We start from the raw sequence: 18,454 nt of genomic DNA, 5'->3' as shown, positions 1-18,454 counted from the left end.
ACCAGTCTTCGAACTGTTGGCTAAACGTACATGTAATTATTTTTTTTTATTTACACTATACAGGGGAACAGGGATCAGTTGACTTACTACCTAATAGAAACCATCCAATCGATATGCATTATGAGTTGGAAGCGGTTTCAAGGGAAATATCTGTAGGCAAACAGATGAATAAAATCAAAATTATTTTGTTTGAAAATAAACTTTAATTCTTAAATACCTAAGATCTGCCACATGTACATAAGGTCTGTATTACTGTGTTTTGTATGGACAAATTTTGTAAGTGGAAATACCTAGAGAAGAAGAAGGTGAAAATTTACCAGTAACACCCTATAATGAAAGTGATATTATAAAATCAGAACACCAGTTAACACATTACTGTGAATAAATACTACATTAAAGAAAAATTGGAAACCTTTTTACTTATACTCCTGCTTTATTAAATTTCCTATAGCAGAGTGTTGTCCGCGTTCAATGTTAAGAATTTCCTTTTGGTAGTCGAAACTTCTTGGATCATATTTCTGTAATACACAATGTTAAAATGAACGTGAAAAGATAAATCATAATAAAAACAGGAAAACATTTAATTCAGATACAAGTACATTTCGACTTAAATAAACTGAATAGGATACTGAATATCTTTAACTATAGATAGCCTAGATAATACCGGTACATTACAATCCGTGTTACACAATACACAAACATTGCACTATTCATAACAGTGTTGTGATAGTGGTTTAAAATCATGACAGCTGTATTCAGAAATGTTTACTTCCAATCTGTGATGTTCTGTGATTTATCTAGAATCTAGATTATCAATAGTAAAATCGTAAATAAACTTGAGAATGGTAAAACAATAATCAAACCATTTCTTTTTAAACACATTGTACAATAATTCTATTCACAGAATCTGTGCTTTCTTCGAGACTCAACAATAAAAATCTGGAATATATGTATCATATTATATACAGTACGTAAAAAACAAAACAAGCATTTAGTTCCAATACTGAAAGTATTAACAATCATTCCTACAAAACTTACACACAATCAAACTAACCAAATATTTGCATTTATTGTCAAGCACAGCATAAAATAAAAACGGAACAATAAAATTGGAAGTAACTAGATGAAGATATAACTGAACTATATTACTTCACAACTAACAATTCTAAAACAGTTGTCAATTGTACAGCACTTCTCATTGCATGATATAGTCCAATAATGAATTATTGAAGAATTCTGTACGTTCGTTCAGGTATTGTAAAATACTGAAATTGGAATAATAGCTTTGTATTCAAATCATCTTCTCAAGGATTGGTTTTCAAACTCATATTCAGATCCATTTATTTTGGACCTAATTCTAATAGATGTTTTCATATTACAAAATATGAATGTACAATTTATAAAAGTATAATTTACACTAATGATTAAATTTATAATCAGTTATATATGTATATCTTATAAGAAATAGAAGTAGCAATCTGAAACCAGGCGATATTATATTGAATTACATACGCATACTTTGAATATCTTACTTAGAATGTAACAAATAATTTAATGATTACGTTTTAAGTTACATAACATTTGTATTTGCTAAGTCATTTCTTTAAAATTCAAAATATAAACATGAAACCAATAAATTAATATTTTAAATAATAAAAACGAACAGCGTCATGTTAATATCATACATATACGAAGATGTTTCTTCTCAAATTCCTTTTCGTAATGATTATCAGATTCAACTCTTCCTCTCTCTTTTCCTCCTCAGCCCCTTCTTCCAGGTCATCATCACCTTCTTCTTCAACCTCTCCACTGTAAGACTAGAATAAAGTGGTGTATGTTCCTGATGGCAGATGAAAAGTAATTTCCTGTCTATAACTGTGTTGTGATTAGAGCTCACAACTTTTAGAGGCGGGATATCTTCTGTTTACTTCTTTCCAAGGAACTCGGCCATTTGGTTGAACTTCTCTTCTTCGTCTGTTAAGAGCAAGGCTTCAATACATCCTTTGAAGTAAGGACTGCTGAAGCATTTAGATCTGGAAAAAAATATTAAGACATTAGAAGCCTGAAGTTATTCAATTTTATACACGGGGATATATGGGTAAAAATTCCAGGGGATTTCGAAGGCAATCAAAAATGTTTTTACCTCCAAAAATCTAAAAATGGACGGCGACAAAAAATGCAAAAAATCAAATGTCCTCCCCAAAAAAATTATAAAAAGGAAATATTAAAATAGTGTTACAAAAATTGTTTATTGTGAAGACTGGTAAAAGTTATACATAATATATTTATATTTTCCTGTTTGTACTTTTTAATAAAAACATTTTGAAGATCAGTAATGAATGTTTCTAAATAATTTAATTAATAGTTTTAAAAGCAGATTTGTAATGTATTACAATGAAATTATATTTAATTACTATACGAAAAATATTTAAAAGTGAACTATAAATTGAAATAATGTAAAATTGTTAAAGATTAAGTTAAATATATTTTAAATTTAATACTGTGTTAGTAGTCATATGTTAGTAGAATATCAATTTAAAGGATGAAATATTAAGTAAAAATTAATCTTAAGTAAATAAAATAAACTAAAATTTACAACCAAACCTAAAAGTACCTAAACCCCTGGTGCTGCCCCATGTAATTGTTTTATCCACGTCTGATATTTATCCATTTCATCTTTAAGAAGAAGCACTTCCAGGCAGCTCTTGAAGTAATCTGATGTGAAACAGTTATTCCTGGAAACAAGCAAAACAATCATGAACACCATGTAAGGATTACAGAAAAGACACTTACGATAGCTGTGGGATTAATGAAACCTGGGATTGGTTCGTCGAAAACATTACCATGGATTTTTAGTGTTACATTTTAATTTCCTATGCCGGAAAGGATGTTTATTGTATTAATAATAACTTTTATGAATATTTCGAAGTTTCTTATGGTGTCTTCGTGTTGAAAAGTGTAGGAGATCCAATGGTGTTACTTACGTAATGGAACTAGAACCAAATAAATTGTTTGAAATTCGAAATGTTCTTCCTTAAGTATCCTCTGATGACATTTTCATTTGCCTGTCAAGTACAATATATTAAATTAGATCTATTAGAGTAAAGTTATACTGTAGAAAAACCTTGAATCTTGTACGAGTAGTTAGAAATGTCGTTTTATTTTTATATTGTGTCAGTTTTTGTAAGAATTAATCGTTTAGTTAATATATTGATGAATTTCTTACTATATCATAGCATTTGCATGGAAACCAGAAGAAATCTAGAACAGTACTCTACACTTTTATTTTGCCTTATCTTTGTGTAACATATGTATATCACTTATTTTTGGTATGACATTGTTTAATAGTTTATATATATAACGGTAACTTCGAAACGACGCGTCAAAAGACGTAGGTTGTTTAACAAAAAGAGTTCCTCAGAGTTTGTCGCAAAGGTTTTGAATCACTCTGTATAATTATGTTACTGTAAATTTAGAAGTATATCTTGTAATTTATAGTAGAAGCAAGGAACTACAGACAGTTTCATTAAATGAATTATTTTTAGTAGGTTATTTTACGACGCTTTATCAACATCTTAGGTTATTTAGGCCCAATTGTATAAAACTCCCTGACTAAAGATCAACTTTGAGCGAAGATCGAAAAGTGAACCGAGTTCAGACACTTCTTCTATTGTATAAAACTTTTCTGCGATCAAATTACCTTGGTTCAAATGCAATCTAAGTTCACGTGAAAAGGATTTGGAAACATCGCATAAACAGGTGAAATATGTGATGCGCGGACCATGTTGTACAAGTTTGTTCAGTGTTGCCAATCTAGCGACTTTAACTCTTTTTCAATAACAATTTCTTTTAACTTTTATATTGCTTGAATAGGGATTTAGCGAAATTTTTAGCACCCCATAGTGACAAAATTTAATCTTTCTTTGTTGATAATGAGAAATCTAGCGACTTTACAACTACTTTTTGGCGACTTTCCGTACATCTGTTGGAGACACTGGTTTGTTTTGTGCAATGTAAATAATGGCGGACAATAAGAAGAAGGTTGACTGTTCTCCAAATTGTTATCATGTTATGGTGTTTGATACTGCTAAACATAATAAAGCTTTATAAAACGACAAATTGAAAATTTATGAATGTACCTATCATATCCATTAATAATTAATGGTTGTTATAAACATAATATAATTATAGGTATGTTATTTGATACTGCTGAACACGATAGAGCCTTATAAAATATGAGATTGTTTGTGTATTAAGGCAAGAAATTGAAAAAAAATATATATAAGTATACCTACCATATGTATTAAGATTAATAACAATGGTTATTCTATTTGCATAGTCTGCCACTCGTATATTTCAAACAGAAAAGAAATAACTGAACTTGGATCATCTAACTTAATCGGAGAATTTTTTTCAGTCAAAGTTGACTTTAGTTTGAGACAAATTAATCTCAGATTAGACTTTATACAACACAAAATTCCAAGTTCACCTAGAACAAGGATCGATTTAACCTCTGATCTAAGATTAAATGGTTTATACAATCGGCCTTTAGTGTCTCAATGAAATGAAGGTGATAATTCCTGTGAAATGAGTCCGGGGTCCAGCTCGATAGTTACACACCATTTGCTCATATTGGGTTGAGGGAAAACCCCGGAAAAAGCCTCAAGAGGGTAACTTGCCCCAGCCGGGAATCGATCCCGGGCCACCTGGTTTCGCGGCCAAACGCGCTAACCGTTACTCCACAGGTGTGGACTAAATGAAGATGATAAAGTTATCTATGTGTCATGTATTGGTCGGTCACATTTGTAACAATGTAAGAAATGTATACGATTTTCCGTGAGCTTAAACAAAATATCGGCTTATAAATTATTGCAAAAAGAAGATAGTAATACATACCTGCATAGGGTGTGAAGCTGGGGCTCGAGGAAGAGGTTGTAACAGTCTTCGCAGATTCGGTCCAGGCGGGCGAAGATGCTTTTGTCATAGACACCTTTACACTGGATTTCGAAGAAGGATCGTTTGTTAAGCGAATGTCCTGACGTGGGACCCACTAGTAAGCTTGTGATCATCAAACTGATGAGCAGGGAGCAGATTAGCGTTCTTGTCAGCTGTTGTTGCATCTGAAACAATAGAATTGGTGAATTTAGAAAAGAAATTAACTGCAAAAAATAGTGTCACAATGGCGAAATATAATTTTTAATTACGAGTTTCAAGATAATCCAGCTTCTTCATTATGTTGTGGACGTCATTTCTGTTTATAGCTCATTTTAATGAGTTATTTTTCAAAACATTTATCTAAATTAAATAATTTTATAGTCTATGGACCCTAAGTATGATTTTCTGGATTACGCATAAAAAAGTCTATACCGAGTGTCTCTAAATTAGACCGACAAACTTTGGGGTCGGATAGATAACCTTTTTTGAAGCACTTTTTGTTGAGGAATAAATGGGCTGCGACGTTTTTTTTCAGTGCAACAAAGTTTTATTTATGTTAATTATATCACTATTCGGCCTTCCATAATAAAATTTCGTACATCAGTGTACTTGATGAATTTAATTTAATGTCTCTTGTCAGTCGTAGATTACTTGCTGAGCAACTTTTATTGTACAAAATGTCCAAGGTCTACTGGATAAAAGCGAAATATTGTCACAAATCCAGCTTAACGCTGGAAGATCACACTTAAGAAATCGTCAATTCTTGTATTAGAGAAAACCAAACACCTCAGAAGTGTCAAAAATGTGTTCAAAATTCAATGAATTATGTAAAATATGGGATCTAGATTTCAGCATCTTACATTAAATAAAAACATTTTCTTTTTATTATTTTAAAACTGCCCCCCATTGAGGTAGCCCTTACGGACTCAATATATCCTCAAAAAAGAAAAAAATATATATATATATATATGTAAACATAGATAATGAAATTAAAAAAAAAAACAAAGAAAAGGGCATGAAAAATTACAATTGCTATAAATGTGGCACCATGTGATTAATCAGGATTTGACAGGATTTTTGTTTTTATGCTCGTAATATATTTGAGACTGTTTTAAACAATCTAGCCATATAATCAAATGTGGCCAAACATGCGGTGAGTGAATTAGTTGAGAGAAATATTTTTTGTTGTTTTTTAATGCTGTTTCTCGACTTTAAATTTTAAGCATTTTATTGAATAAAAGATCAAAGATTCCTTGCAAAACAGTTATTGACAGATTGGTCTGAAACTTCTCACAGAGATCAATCAAATGTTGATAAATAAAATTTAATTAGCATTTGTGTGAAATATTGATATTAAGTTCCTTTGGTGCATATTCATATTGCACTTAGATTAAAATGTGCTGTTACAGTAAATTCACGAAATTAAAAAAAATATTGTGACTCTCTATTTATACTGAGCTCAAAAACCTAATTAATTTTTATTCCCATGACTATTTTCAAGCTTTCCAGAAAATATGAACTAACATTTTTCAAAACTATTAGCCCTAATGGCGCCAAATTTTGTACAGATGATAGTATTGTAGACCTGTTCATGTAGTTTAAATTTCACAGATTTTGAATGGAAATTGTGGAAGTCTTAAAAATCATATTAGTTTCCCCTTAACGGGGATTCAAGTGATTTCGTTTCCGATCAGAAAGCCAACGGACTTGGGCTCGTCTGCCGACAGAGAAACAGAGGGATATCTCTTATTCATTAAAGTTTTTTTTTGCGTTCGTCCTTTGTTATGCTAAGATGATCACGTAAGCAGGTGAGCTCTGTGCTTGCGAATGCCCACAGTTCACTCAAAATCTTCGCTCGTCAAAGGCTCATTCTTGGGAGCTTTTATAATTGAAGACCTCCCCAAAAATTATGCAACATCAAATTATTGAAATGTGTGATTTAGGTGGAGAAAGTAATTTTGAAGCATTCATTTATCTTCCTGAGTCCTGAGAGTATAGTATACTATACTACACTATGCTTTTTGATGTAAGATATATGTGCAGAGACCCGAAGTATAGTACAATATACCTGCATTTGTGCCCTAACTGTAACCTGCAGAATTGTTTTAGCATTTTTATTCAATTCAATGACTTGTTTGAAGTGTAGATTTATTGAACTTTAAAAATGAAACAACAAATGTCTCAGGACTCAGTAGGTTAAGACAAATTAATACATTCAATAGCTGAATAAACTTATAGATTAATACAGAATAGTATCTGTAATATTGACAATTAATATTTGAGGAGAAAAATTCACTCCGGCGCCGGGTCCTTGGCTATACATACCACGCGCTCTGACGACTGAACTACGCCGAATTCAATCCACACCCCCGGACCGAATCTCCCTTCTTCAGTGTTTCCCTTTGTGGCCTGACTCCAAGTTAGGCATATATGTTGACGTATATGTCCAATGTCAACTGCCATTATATTAGGAGCGCACTCAGCTGAGTGATTTGATGGCCGGGATTCCGCAGTTAAGTGCACAGTAATCTGTACAGACATATGCACTGCAGCTATGAGAATATTATAGATTTATTAATTTGTCATACGTCAACATATATGCCTAACTTGGAGTCAGGCCACAAAGGGAAACATCGAAGGAGAAAGGTTCGGTCCGGTGCTGTGGATTGAATTCGGCGTAGTTCAGTGGTCAGAGCGCTTGGTACGTAGAACCAAGGACCCGGGTTCGATCCCAGGCGCCGGAGCGAATTTTTCTCCTCAAATATTAATTGAATAAACTTGCATCCTTGATTAGTGAAATTATTTTGCTAGTAAATATAAGCCTAATAAAATGTGACCCTGAAATTATTTTCCTTTCTCTTGAAACGTGAATTATAGCGTTATTAGTCACAATCTTATTCAGAGGAGATCTTCAGTAATTATAAAGACAGAGAACTAACTGTTAATAATGTTATCTCTTTAATAATGGGGGAAACGTGAGACCCTTGGAACATATATCATCTTCCGAAATTCAGAACCAGAAATATGACTCCACTAAACAAGTTTTAGTCGCAAGAATGTTACGTAACTCATGTTTAAAATGCGGCGCATGTTTTCTTCAATCTTTCCTCCTGTATGCTGCGCACTTTCATACAGAAATCCCCGATTCGGTGAGTTGAATGCGTTCGCCACTACTGCAATGAGAAAAAAAAAGTTATTGCTTTTATTTCTTGTGACGACAATGATCGGATGGCGCCGGAAGTGCGCCAGTAACAGTCTCGTGTTGCTGTGTGCGCACATCTCAGTTCCAGGAAAGGAAGGTTTGGAATTGCACGACTATTACGTGGCTACTGACTGTTAATATATGAAATAGTTGCACCATCCTCTTATGGAATGGACGAGGAAAGAAAATCTGTGTTCAACACTTAGGTAATCATGAATTCGATACACAAATAATCTACTTTCATTTCCAAGATACCTTCACGAATGTACACAACTTAATCACTTTGAGTGGTTCATCCAGTGAAGGAGTTATGACACAAAACACAATTTTCTATATTCACCCAAGATGTTCTGTCCCTTAATACAGAACTTCTTCATACTTATCCTCCTACACTGTAGAAATACCTCACCTCAGGATTTCTTCACCTAATGACGTCAGAACATTATCACAATTCAAAATTAAATTGGAGAATTTTGTCTAATTCCATGGCTTTTAATTATTATTGCTAGGTGTGTTGATTTGTGTTTCTTCTCTGGATTTGAAATTGCTAGTTTCTTGTTCATTTCTTAGCCTTATTAATTAACAAGAAAATAATTAAAATACTTAATCTTAAGTTTAGCTTCATTCATCTAAAGTTTGTGTGACTGTAGCCTGTATAATTATATTTTCATAGAATTTTTATTTTATGTTTATAGTTTGATTTTTTCTGTTATTTTTTATGTATTTCTAGTGTGTGTAAGAGGAGGCCTGCTGTCCTTGACTACACCAGAATAAATAATAATAATAATAATAATAATAATAATAATAATAATAATAATAATGTAATGGTAATTTATTCAAGTTACAGGAAGTCCGAGATTCCTACTGAGCTAATGGATTTGTCCAAACTGCAGTTAACCCTTAACTTGGCAAAGCTTCATTTCTCACACTAGTTTATTAATCCTTGTCGGACCGTAAAGAAAACAACTATCGCAATGTCCATATTTCTATGTGTTGAACATTATTATAGTATTGTAAAATTTTAATTTTCCTATCAATTTTTTTCTATTGTTCTATTAAAATTATAGCATACTAGTGGCTTGTGCAGCAAATGCTGCTGCAAACTTAAGTTCGTTAGACGTTCAAATACAAATTTTTCAGATTTATTTTCAATGAAGAATACTTGCCTTTTTGATAGTAATTTGCTTCCACAATAATGAAACATACTCCCTCTGAATGGATTTTTTTGGCCAAATACTTTTTCTTGAACCTATCCAACTTCAGTTTTTGAGTTTCAACGCGAAAACGCAAGTATTAATGTCAGGACGATAGCAGTAGCTATTTCAGGTCATTGTGGATTGTAGGCAAAAGTTAAAAAAATGTCAGGTTTGCTAAGCTTTCGAACAATAGCATTTTCGTATAGCTGCTGCATGTAGAACTTGAAATGTAGAGCGTAAAATCATTTTATCCTACTAAGAGATCTTGCTGAAATGATCTGGAGACTACAAAATTTTCTAGGCCTCTTATTTTATCAGTAAGTAATACCTTTTGATCTTTCCTTAGGAACTGTAATTTTTGCGCTCTCTCGAGCCAATACTGAAGACAATGACACATATCAATATCTACACTACACCGCCATTAAGTATATGAAAAAGACCCAACCCCACTGGGCTAATAAGTATAAAAATATTTGGTTTTTAATAACAATATTATTATCTTACTTAAGTTTTGTAGTTATATATAGCAGCCACTCAGTAAATTATAGAAATGAAGATCTAAATTAAGATATTCTCTACATTTACTTACATAACCTCAAAACGTTTCACTTTCATGTCATCAATATAGCATCAATATTATGTACAATTAATGAAAAATAGATGCATCATGATATTAAATATAATAATATTTAATTTCTAGTGGTAATAATGTCATCAAACCATCTCAAGTTTCGTAGATTTGAATATCCAATACACAGCTGTACTCAGAAAATTATACACTGCAGAATCAGTTTTTAATAACAAATTGAATTGAGCTCTAAATATGTCGGCAATCCTGCAGGTCATGGCCTTCGTGTAATAGCCTATTGTTTATTGTAGTGTGTGTTTTGTTCTGAAATTCAATCAAGTCGGCCGTGATTCAATAAAATAGTTCTCAAAACTGACAACAGATGGATTTTGGAAAATAGGAAAATTATGTAGGAAAATTGACATTTCACTGAAAACTACTACTTTTCCGAAAAACTTTGGATGCCAGGCATGAAAATGAGGGGTCACTCATTAAAATCCGTTCAGCCGTTTTCCCGTAATTTCCATTACCAGTTCAAATTATATATATAGATATAGCCTATTAACCTGTTTTATTCTATAGGATACTTTGTCAATTTAAGGGTTAAAATTGTCAAGCGCAGGTACCCGGAGAAAACTTGTAGTTTGTTTAAGAAGCCTTCGCCTATAATGAACAACTTTAGATATTAAAAACTGAGAATGTCCTTAAGATAATGAAACCATAACAAGCTGCCATTCTATCTTCAATAAGTATAAGATGAAGAAAAACATATTCTAATTGACTGTGGGATCTTTGGGTATATCAATATCAGAACGCCGTTTTTACTATTATTGGTTTCCTGTTTCTATTATATTTTGATTTATGTTTACGATATTGGTGATTGAGGCGGTGTTGAATCTTGGTATGTAAATTTCCAATGTCTTTGTGACTGAGGGAAGTCATGAAAAAAACCCACTCACATTGGCGATCACAGGGTTTGAACCCGAAATCTCCCGAATACGAGTCTCAAACGTTACCATCTGAAGCAACTCGCTCTGTACGATAGTCTTATATTATGCGCTTTGCAAAGGTTAAGATATGACAGAAAGAAGTGACAGTAGAAAGAGATTGACAACAATAACTCATGGCCTACTGATAAACACCTAAAGATCTTACACGCGAGATATGGCCTACGATGTTAAAGTATGTGTAAATAAACAACAAAAAATCCCGCCGGGTCTGTCGACAAACAACAAATTTGTTTTCAAATACTACACAGTAACAGCACAATGTCTAAAATTTAATTCATTAAATGATACGTTTCTGATTACGTCAGAAAAGGATGAACCGAATTAATTTATTTTTTGGTAGACGGATTGTTATCATCCCCTTCAAAATGAGGTTCCTGAAGATAGGGAGTGAAATTTTAAATTCTAAAGTGGGGTAACGAATGAAGAGGTGGAACTAAAATTTCAATCAGTAGTGTTTTGAACTTGTTCCTCGAAAATTAAATCGACGTGTTTTTCTTCAAATTCGTGTCCCCTGCACATCTGAGTTATTCAAGGTGAGAAGTTTTCAAATGAACACACGGTATATTCATTAGCACTAATCGCGATAAAAAAAATTGCCTTGCTATTTGTCATTGAGAAGGAGGTCAATGTTGAAGAGATTTGTTTTATGAATAATTTAGTCAGTGTTCTTGTGTGTAGTGTATTAATAGCATGCTAGTTTTTAATTGATCTGAGATTTATTCAACTTTCCATTGCATAATATTATGGAAATTGCAGTTCATTTAGAATTTTCTATCGGTGGAAAGTTTTTACGGACGCCTAATTAAACAGCAACCGTTTTCCCATGGGCAAATTGAAATCTTCTGTTTTTATTTAAATCTTTGCAAGCTGTAACGAAACGCAGTTACTCAGTAGGATGTTTTACACAAGATAAGAATCAGCTCCAAGTTGTAGTACGACGACATTTGAACATCTGGACGTGATACAATACGTATTTTTTTGAGAAAGTCCCGGATGTTCCTCTCCCCCCGAGGGCACCATTGGGAATTAATTAAGACGGAGAGCAATTTCGAACACACGTGGCGAGAACAGCGAGGGGCTCTATACTTGTGTGAAAATTAATTACCGGCCAAGTGTTGGTGTTATAAATATTGCATGACGTCAAAGGGCGCCGGCAGCTCCGAGTAACGGATAGCTGTCATAAAGCAATACTTGTAGAGTACATTTCTATTACGTCCGTGGGGCTCGTGAGTCACTGTCAGCTCTCGTAAAACTTTACATATCGAACAATTGCAATAATTTAATGAAGAGAAATTCATTCAGCCTAGTCGTTTGTTACCGATGATAATTTCGAGCTGGTTGCAATGACTGCCCTAGGGAACGCATTTGTAAGCACTGTCGGTGGAGAAGTGCACAGCATCTTCTTCTTTAGGTATTACATCATCATCTTGGACTTTCTTTGGACCAACACTAAACTCCTGTACATACGGAGTGTCCAAAGTTGATGTATACACTCTTTGGAATACTATTTCACAGCAAATGAGGTAGAAATACGATTTTTGCGGTTTATGATTCAGAAGGCAGTGGAAAGCATGGAAATATGTTCATCTGTTTATAAACGAACGTGGCGGTGCAATTATCGTTCGATGAACGTAAATGGATCCTGAAATGTTATTGGAAATTGGAGAATATTGTTGAGGTTCAACGACGTTGGAGGGTTGAATTTGGAACACAACCACCAACAAGGTTAACTATCATAAGAATCCGAGACAAGTTGGAAGTCGACGGAACGGTGCAAGATGTGCTGAAAGGCGGTTCGAAAGGAAGAAAGTTCCATCGATAACGAAAGTGTTGATGCAATCATGCAGGCTTTTTCACAATCCCCAAAGAAGTAAAGGCAATGTTCTCGTGAGATTGGTATCAGCAAATCCAGTGTTCATCGAATTTTGCGAGCTCAAAAATGGAAGCCTTACATTCCGAGACTTGTTCACGCACTAAATGACGACGATCCAGATAGGCGACTGGAATTTTGTGAGTGGTTCTTGAACATGTGTGATGAAAGGGAAGATTTTCAAGACTTAATTGTTTGGTCAGATGAAGCCACATTTAAACTTAATGGCACAATTAACCGGCACAATTGTGTGTACTGGGCTAATGAAAATCTACACATCTTTCAAGAGAAGGCCGTCCATCTTCTAGGAGTAACAGTATGGTGTGGTCTGTCTTCCAGAGGAATAATTGGGCTGTACTTCTTCGAAGGGACTGTCACGAGTGAGAAATACACTGCAAATGTTGGAAACCACGATTCCACGTCTTAATGACCTCTTTGAGAATGAAAATCGGCTTTACTTTTAACAAGACGAGACTCCAGGTCACTTTCATGTCAATGTCAGAAATTTTCTCGATCGCACACTCAATCAGAGATGGATAGGACGAAGAGGAAGTGCTGCGGAGTTCCCGCCTCGGTCTCCGGATTTAACCCCTCCAGACTTCTACCTATGGGGAGCTCTAAAGGACACAGTGTAAGTTACAAAACCACAAACACTGGAGGAACTGAGAGTTCAGATTGAACATGCCTGTAATGATATTCCATTAGCAACAATCCAGTTGGTATGTCGCTCTGTTGTACGCCGTTGTTGGGAGTGTACTGTGGGGGAAGGGGGTCATTTTGAACATGTACGAGCTTAAGGAACACAAAACCGCAAAAATCGCATTTCTGTCTCATCTCGTTGCTGAGAAATAGTGTTTCAAAATACATATACATCAATTTGGGACACTCTGTAGTTATCTCTCTGACCGTATAGACTAATAGTCAGCACGATGTAGGATCACCGCGGAGACATCAGAAGATAACCACAAGACACTAATCCAGTCCCGTGGAATGAAGATGAAATGCCTGCCTATTCCGGGAATCGAACCACTCACCGCTTGGCTCAGAAGTGCATATCCTATCTGCTGAACCATTGCGGCGGACTCAGTACGCAGCACAGTGACTAGAGTTGCGACCTTGTAGAATAGGCTACTGGTGCGGTAGTTTTGGTAGAATGCGAAAATCGGATATTCTCGTAGAAATGGTCACAGAATGGGTAGTATTGGTCAAAAAAGAAACTTCAATGCATGTATAGGATTCGAAGTATTTTTTTTTTAATTAAGGATTACAAAATCATCTAACAGCCAACGAAATGTCTTTGTAGAATACTCAGATAGGATTGTAAGCTGGTTTATGAGTGTTAGGCCTATAATTGATGTTAATGGTAATTTGGGCATATTTGTTTAGTTTAAACCTAGTTGAAAGCATGAAGAGATGGGACAGGAGGACAGAAAATATTTTCATAATATTGGCGAACCTGCAAAGCGAACATCGGCAAATATCGGACTTCGCCAAAACTTCGGCCAAATGAACCGTACATAGCGCCTGAGATGCACCACGATAATGTGTAGTATGAAAATGAAATAATTTATTTTATTTAATAGGCTGGATAGTATGTAATAATTATGTGTAATATTATGAAAATATTGGATACTATTTATTAACAGAGTGGATAGTATAAGTTATAATGATGTGTAGTATGAAAATTAAATCATTTATTTACTTTTATGGGCTTAAGTTTTGTTGTTTAGTCAGCTGTCCGAAGACAGGTCTGGGCCCCATAAGTGACACCGACAAGGCATCACTCATGAGGCAACAATGCCAGGAGGTAATGGGGTAGGATGGCCAGTTAAGCTTTAATGATTTAAAAAGGAAACAAGTACGAAACAAATTTCATGAATCTCAAAAGATCGAATCTTTTATAACTAAAATTATAATAGATGGCAAAATAATGTAATTTTTTTTTTTCTTCATATTCGAGGTGCATCGCTTGTTTTAAGTTGAAATCGGATTCTTCATTTTCTCTTTGGTCCGCTAGAACTGGACCATCGGTTTTGCTACTGACATACTCTATCTTATGCCAAGAACGACTCTACAATCGCTGAAATTGTATTTAAAATGACGTTCACATATGAAGAGTCCACTGCAAGAATGATGGATATCATTTGGAATACATTGTGCAGAAGAAGCAATTGAAAGTTTGTAATGCTTAGCGGTCAAAGCTTAACTGTGATTTTCCGATCATTACTGGACAATGACTATCAGTGTTAATGTCATATGACTCTATGTACATTCTATATGTCTTAAGCTATGCATTGACAGTCTTGGTTCATTTTCGACAAGAAAGTGACATCCATTATTCTTGCAGTGGACTCTTCATATATATATATATATATTTTCCCCCGGTTTCGTTTAATCTCCTCCTGTTGTAGGAATTAAAAACATACAAATGCTGGTAGAGGGTGACGATTCTATGGACACACACACACACACACACACACACTAGACACTGACACATTTGTGTGCCTCTCCTAGCCTTTGATCAGCACAGCGTAGAGGCCTCCACAGAGACAAACACAACACAGAATAATGACATCCATCCATAACCGAGGCGGGATTCGAACCTCGCGCGCCTAAGGCACATAAAAATAGAAACATAATTTCTTTCACAAAATGGTGTCTAACTTCAGATTTATTACGTTGTGTTGTTTAGTAATATGTGTTATTGACATAATGCTCATACTTGCATGTTATTTTTGTCCACAGAGTCATCAACAAGCTACTTCAGTACATCCTGCAGTCGTCAGTTGGTGAGTGAAAAATATAAAGTTACTGGCAATGCTTATTTGATTTAAAACTTGTTTTATCTTTTAATTTTACTGAAAATGTCCATGATTTTAAATTGTAAGTCATTTAAATACCAGATGGAAGGCACCTGGGAAGTGCATGGTCTAATGATCGGAGCGAGGGGCACCATCCCACAATTAACTGTTAACACTCTTAAAAAATATGGGATCCATGACAGCATTCCTAAAATAATCACTTCAACCATTAAAGGATCTGTGGTAATCCTGAAAAACCATTTATACAGTCCCCCCCCTCTTTTTCGTTAGTGTGTGATTGTAATAAATATATATATATATATGTATATATATATATATATATATATATATATATATATATATATATATATATAATTTGAACTGGTAATGGAAATTACGGGAAAACGGCTGAACGGATTTTAATAAGTGACCCCTCATTTTGAAGCTTGGAACTCAAAGTTTTTCAGAAAAATAGTAGTTTTCAGTGAAATGTCAATTTTTCAACATAATTTTCCTATTTTCTAAAATCCATCTGTCGTCAGTTTTGAGAACTAGCTAATTGCATTTCTGAATAAAACAAAACACACACTACAGCAAACAATATTACACGAAGGCCATGATCTGCAAGAATACTGACATATTTTGAGCTCAAATTAAATTTGTTATTAAAAACTTAACTTACTAAAAATAATTTACAGGTTCGATTCTGTGGTGTGTAATTTTCTGGGTACAGCTGTGTATTGGATATTAAAAACTACAAAACTTGAGGTGGTTTGATGACATTATTACCATTAGAAATGAAATATTATTGTAGTTAATGCCATGATGTGACTATTTTTCATTAATTATACATATTAATGCTATATTGATGATATGAAAGTGAAACGTTTTGGGGTTATATAAGTAAATGTAGAGAATATCTTAAATTAGATTTTGATTTCTATATTTTACTGAGTGGCGGCTATATAGTATATGTTACTGAAAGCTATAAAACTTACGTAAGATAATAATATTATTAAAAATCAAATATTTTTATGGTTATTAATCAAGTGGGGTTGGGTATTTTTCATATATTTAATGACGGTGTGGAGTAGATATTTATATGCGTGGTTCTCTTCAGTATTGGCTCGAGAGAGAGTATGTTTCATTATTATGGAAGCAAATAACTTTCAGAATGTCTGGTATTCTTCATTGAAAATAAATCTGAAAAATGTTTATTTGAACATCTAATGAACTTAGTTTGCAACATTTGCTGCTCAAGCCACTAGTATATATGAGTAGCTTAATATCAAAGACGGACATCTGATCTCAATCGAAATTTAGATAGCTGTGGTTTTTTATACAATTTTTCATGCTTTCTCCAGTTATAGTGATACCATATGCAAACTCTAACACTACATTTATAAAATAAATTGTGTTAAATATTACAAAGAATAATGTGAATTAAAAAATTGCCTCTACATCAAAACTATGGAGATGACAGATGTCCGTCTTTGATATTAAGCTACTCATATATATATATATATATATATATATATATATATATATATATATATATAATTTCTAAAATTCATGTTCTATATTCACATAAATTTGGCTCATCTACAGTATTTACTGTAATCAGTTATTATTCTTGTATGCGTAATATTATTCTGTGTTCTTACTGTTTAATATTTTTTGTCTTTGCAACCTCACCTAGCTGAGGGAGACTAAATATTATTATTAATATTATTATTATTACTATTATTATTATTCAAGGTGGAAAGACTAAATTTTAGTGAAATCTGAATAATGAAGACTATAAATTAATAACACAGAGCTGTGGTATGGACTTACTGTGGACTGGAGGAGGTTGTTCAGGCTGTGGTGGTGCTGACGGCAGCGATGTTGACTTGTCAGCAGAGCAGAGGCTTCTGGCGGAAGTTACCATCAGTCATGACACTTTTTAATATATATTCCCAGCACCCTACAAATCACCCTTTTCCCTCCTGCGTCAGAAAGCGCCGGCTCTAGCAAAGCGCCCCATGCTGGTCGTGAAATTAGCGGCGTATTCACGATGGAATAAGCGCCACTTGATCACAGCGTCGTCCAATTATCCCCGCCTTATGCCGCGTCGGTCATCTGTAGTCGGCGCGGTCAGCCTTTTCTACTCTTTCACGCGTTTTACAGTGGCGGGCATCGGATGTCATCAACTTTAACGTCACGGATTGCCATCCATTGGCCTGTTCCGGATTCACAACGTTAAGATTAGTTTAAGCCTGGTTTCGTTCACTGTCTCTTGGTGGGCTAACATACCGTTTTATTTTTGGGTTTGACGTAGAACCATGTCCGTCTCCTTACTAGGTATCGGTGGGATGGCTACCTTGAGGACTTGACAAAAATGAATACACGTAATATAATATACCTAATCTACTCTATTTCATCGGCATGGAAGGCGTTCTGGAGCCTGAAGTTTATATGGACGGACAAGACAATCAACCGCAATCTCAAGTTCGAGGCACTAGAGACATGTGTATTCCCAGTTTTGCTATACGGCTGCCAAACTTGGACATTGTCCGAGAGACAACGCTCAAGTATACAAACATGCAGAGGAAGATGCAAAGAAAAATACTGGGCACCACGCTACGAGAAAGAATGACAAACGAAACAGTACAAAGACTGATGAACACTACTGACGCAGCAGAACGAGCCACGGCAACGAAGTGGACCTGGGGGGACATGTGGCGAGACTACACCAGGCAAGATGGACCCATGCAGCCACGATGTGGGACCCCTACGTCGGAAAGAGAGGACAGGGAAGACCACGGCTCACATGGTCTGACATGTTTACCAAAGAGGCGGGGAAATAATGGTCGAGGACAACAAAGAACAG

General features: G+C 34.5%; 2 protein-coding genes across 6 annotated transcripts in view; one reads left to right on the top strand and one right to left on the bottom strand.

Annotated features, from left to right (window-relative positions):
* LOC138699470 (peroxisomal leader peptide-processing protease) overlaps nucleotides 1–18,454 on the top strand; it is a 525,434-nt gene that overhangs the window by 307,227 nt on the left and 199,753 nt on the right. For all 5 annotated transcript variants that reach the window (XR_011332018.1, XM_069825374.1, XM_069825376.1 and 2 more), the window contains one exon: nucleotides 15,527–15,570. The gene's annotated coding sequence lies outside the window, so the exon portion shown is untranslated. The remainder of the gene's footprint in view (nucleotides 1–15,526; nucleotides 15,571–18,454) is intronic.
* LOC138699473 (ion transport peptide-like) lies at nucleotides 169–17,571 on the bottom strand. Its single transcript, XM_069825382.1, has 4 exons — nucleotides 17,419–17,571; nucleotides 4,897–5,120; nucleotides 2,615–2,735; nucleotides 169–2,033 (listed from the first exon to the last, which is right to left on the bottom strand). The coding sequence occupies exons 2-3, from the start codon at nucleotides 5,118–5,120 to the stop codon at nucleotides 2,615–2,617; spliced, it is 345 nt and encodes a 114-aa protein (XP_069681483.1). The 5' UTR covers nucleotides 17,419–17,571; the 3' UTR covers nucleotides 169–2,033.

The sequence above is a fragment of the Periplaneta americana genome, chromosome 5, assembly GCF_040183065.1.
Source record: "Periplaneta americana isolate PAMFEO1 chromosome 5, P.americana_PAMFEO1_priV1, whole genome shotgun sequence".
NCBI lineage: Eukaryota > Metazoa > Arthropoda > Insecta > Blattodea > Blattidae > Periplaneta > Periplaneta americana.
This window is presented reverse-complemented; position numbering and strand designations above follow the sequence as displayed.

Bases quoted from the DNA above. Each gene is read 5' to 3' on its own strand.
- LOC138699473 (XM_069825382.1), bottom strand. From the start codon at position 5,120: ATGCAACAACAGCTGACAAGAACGCTAATCTGCTCCCTGCTCATCAGT. The intron at 2,736-4,896 runs GTATGTATTACT...GCTTGTTTCCAG, and splicing joins CAGCTTCACACCCTATGCAG to GAATAACTGTTTCACATCAG.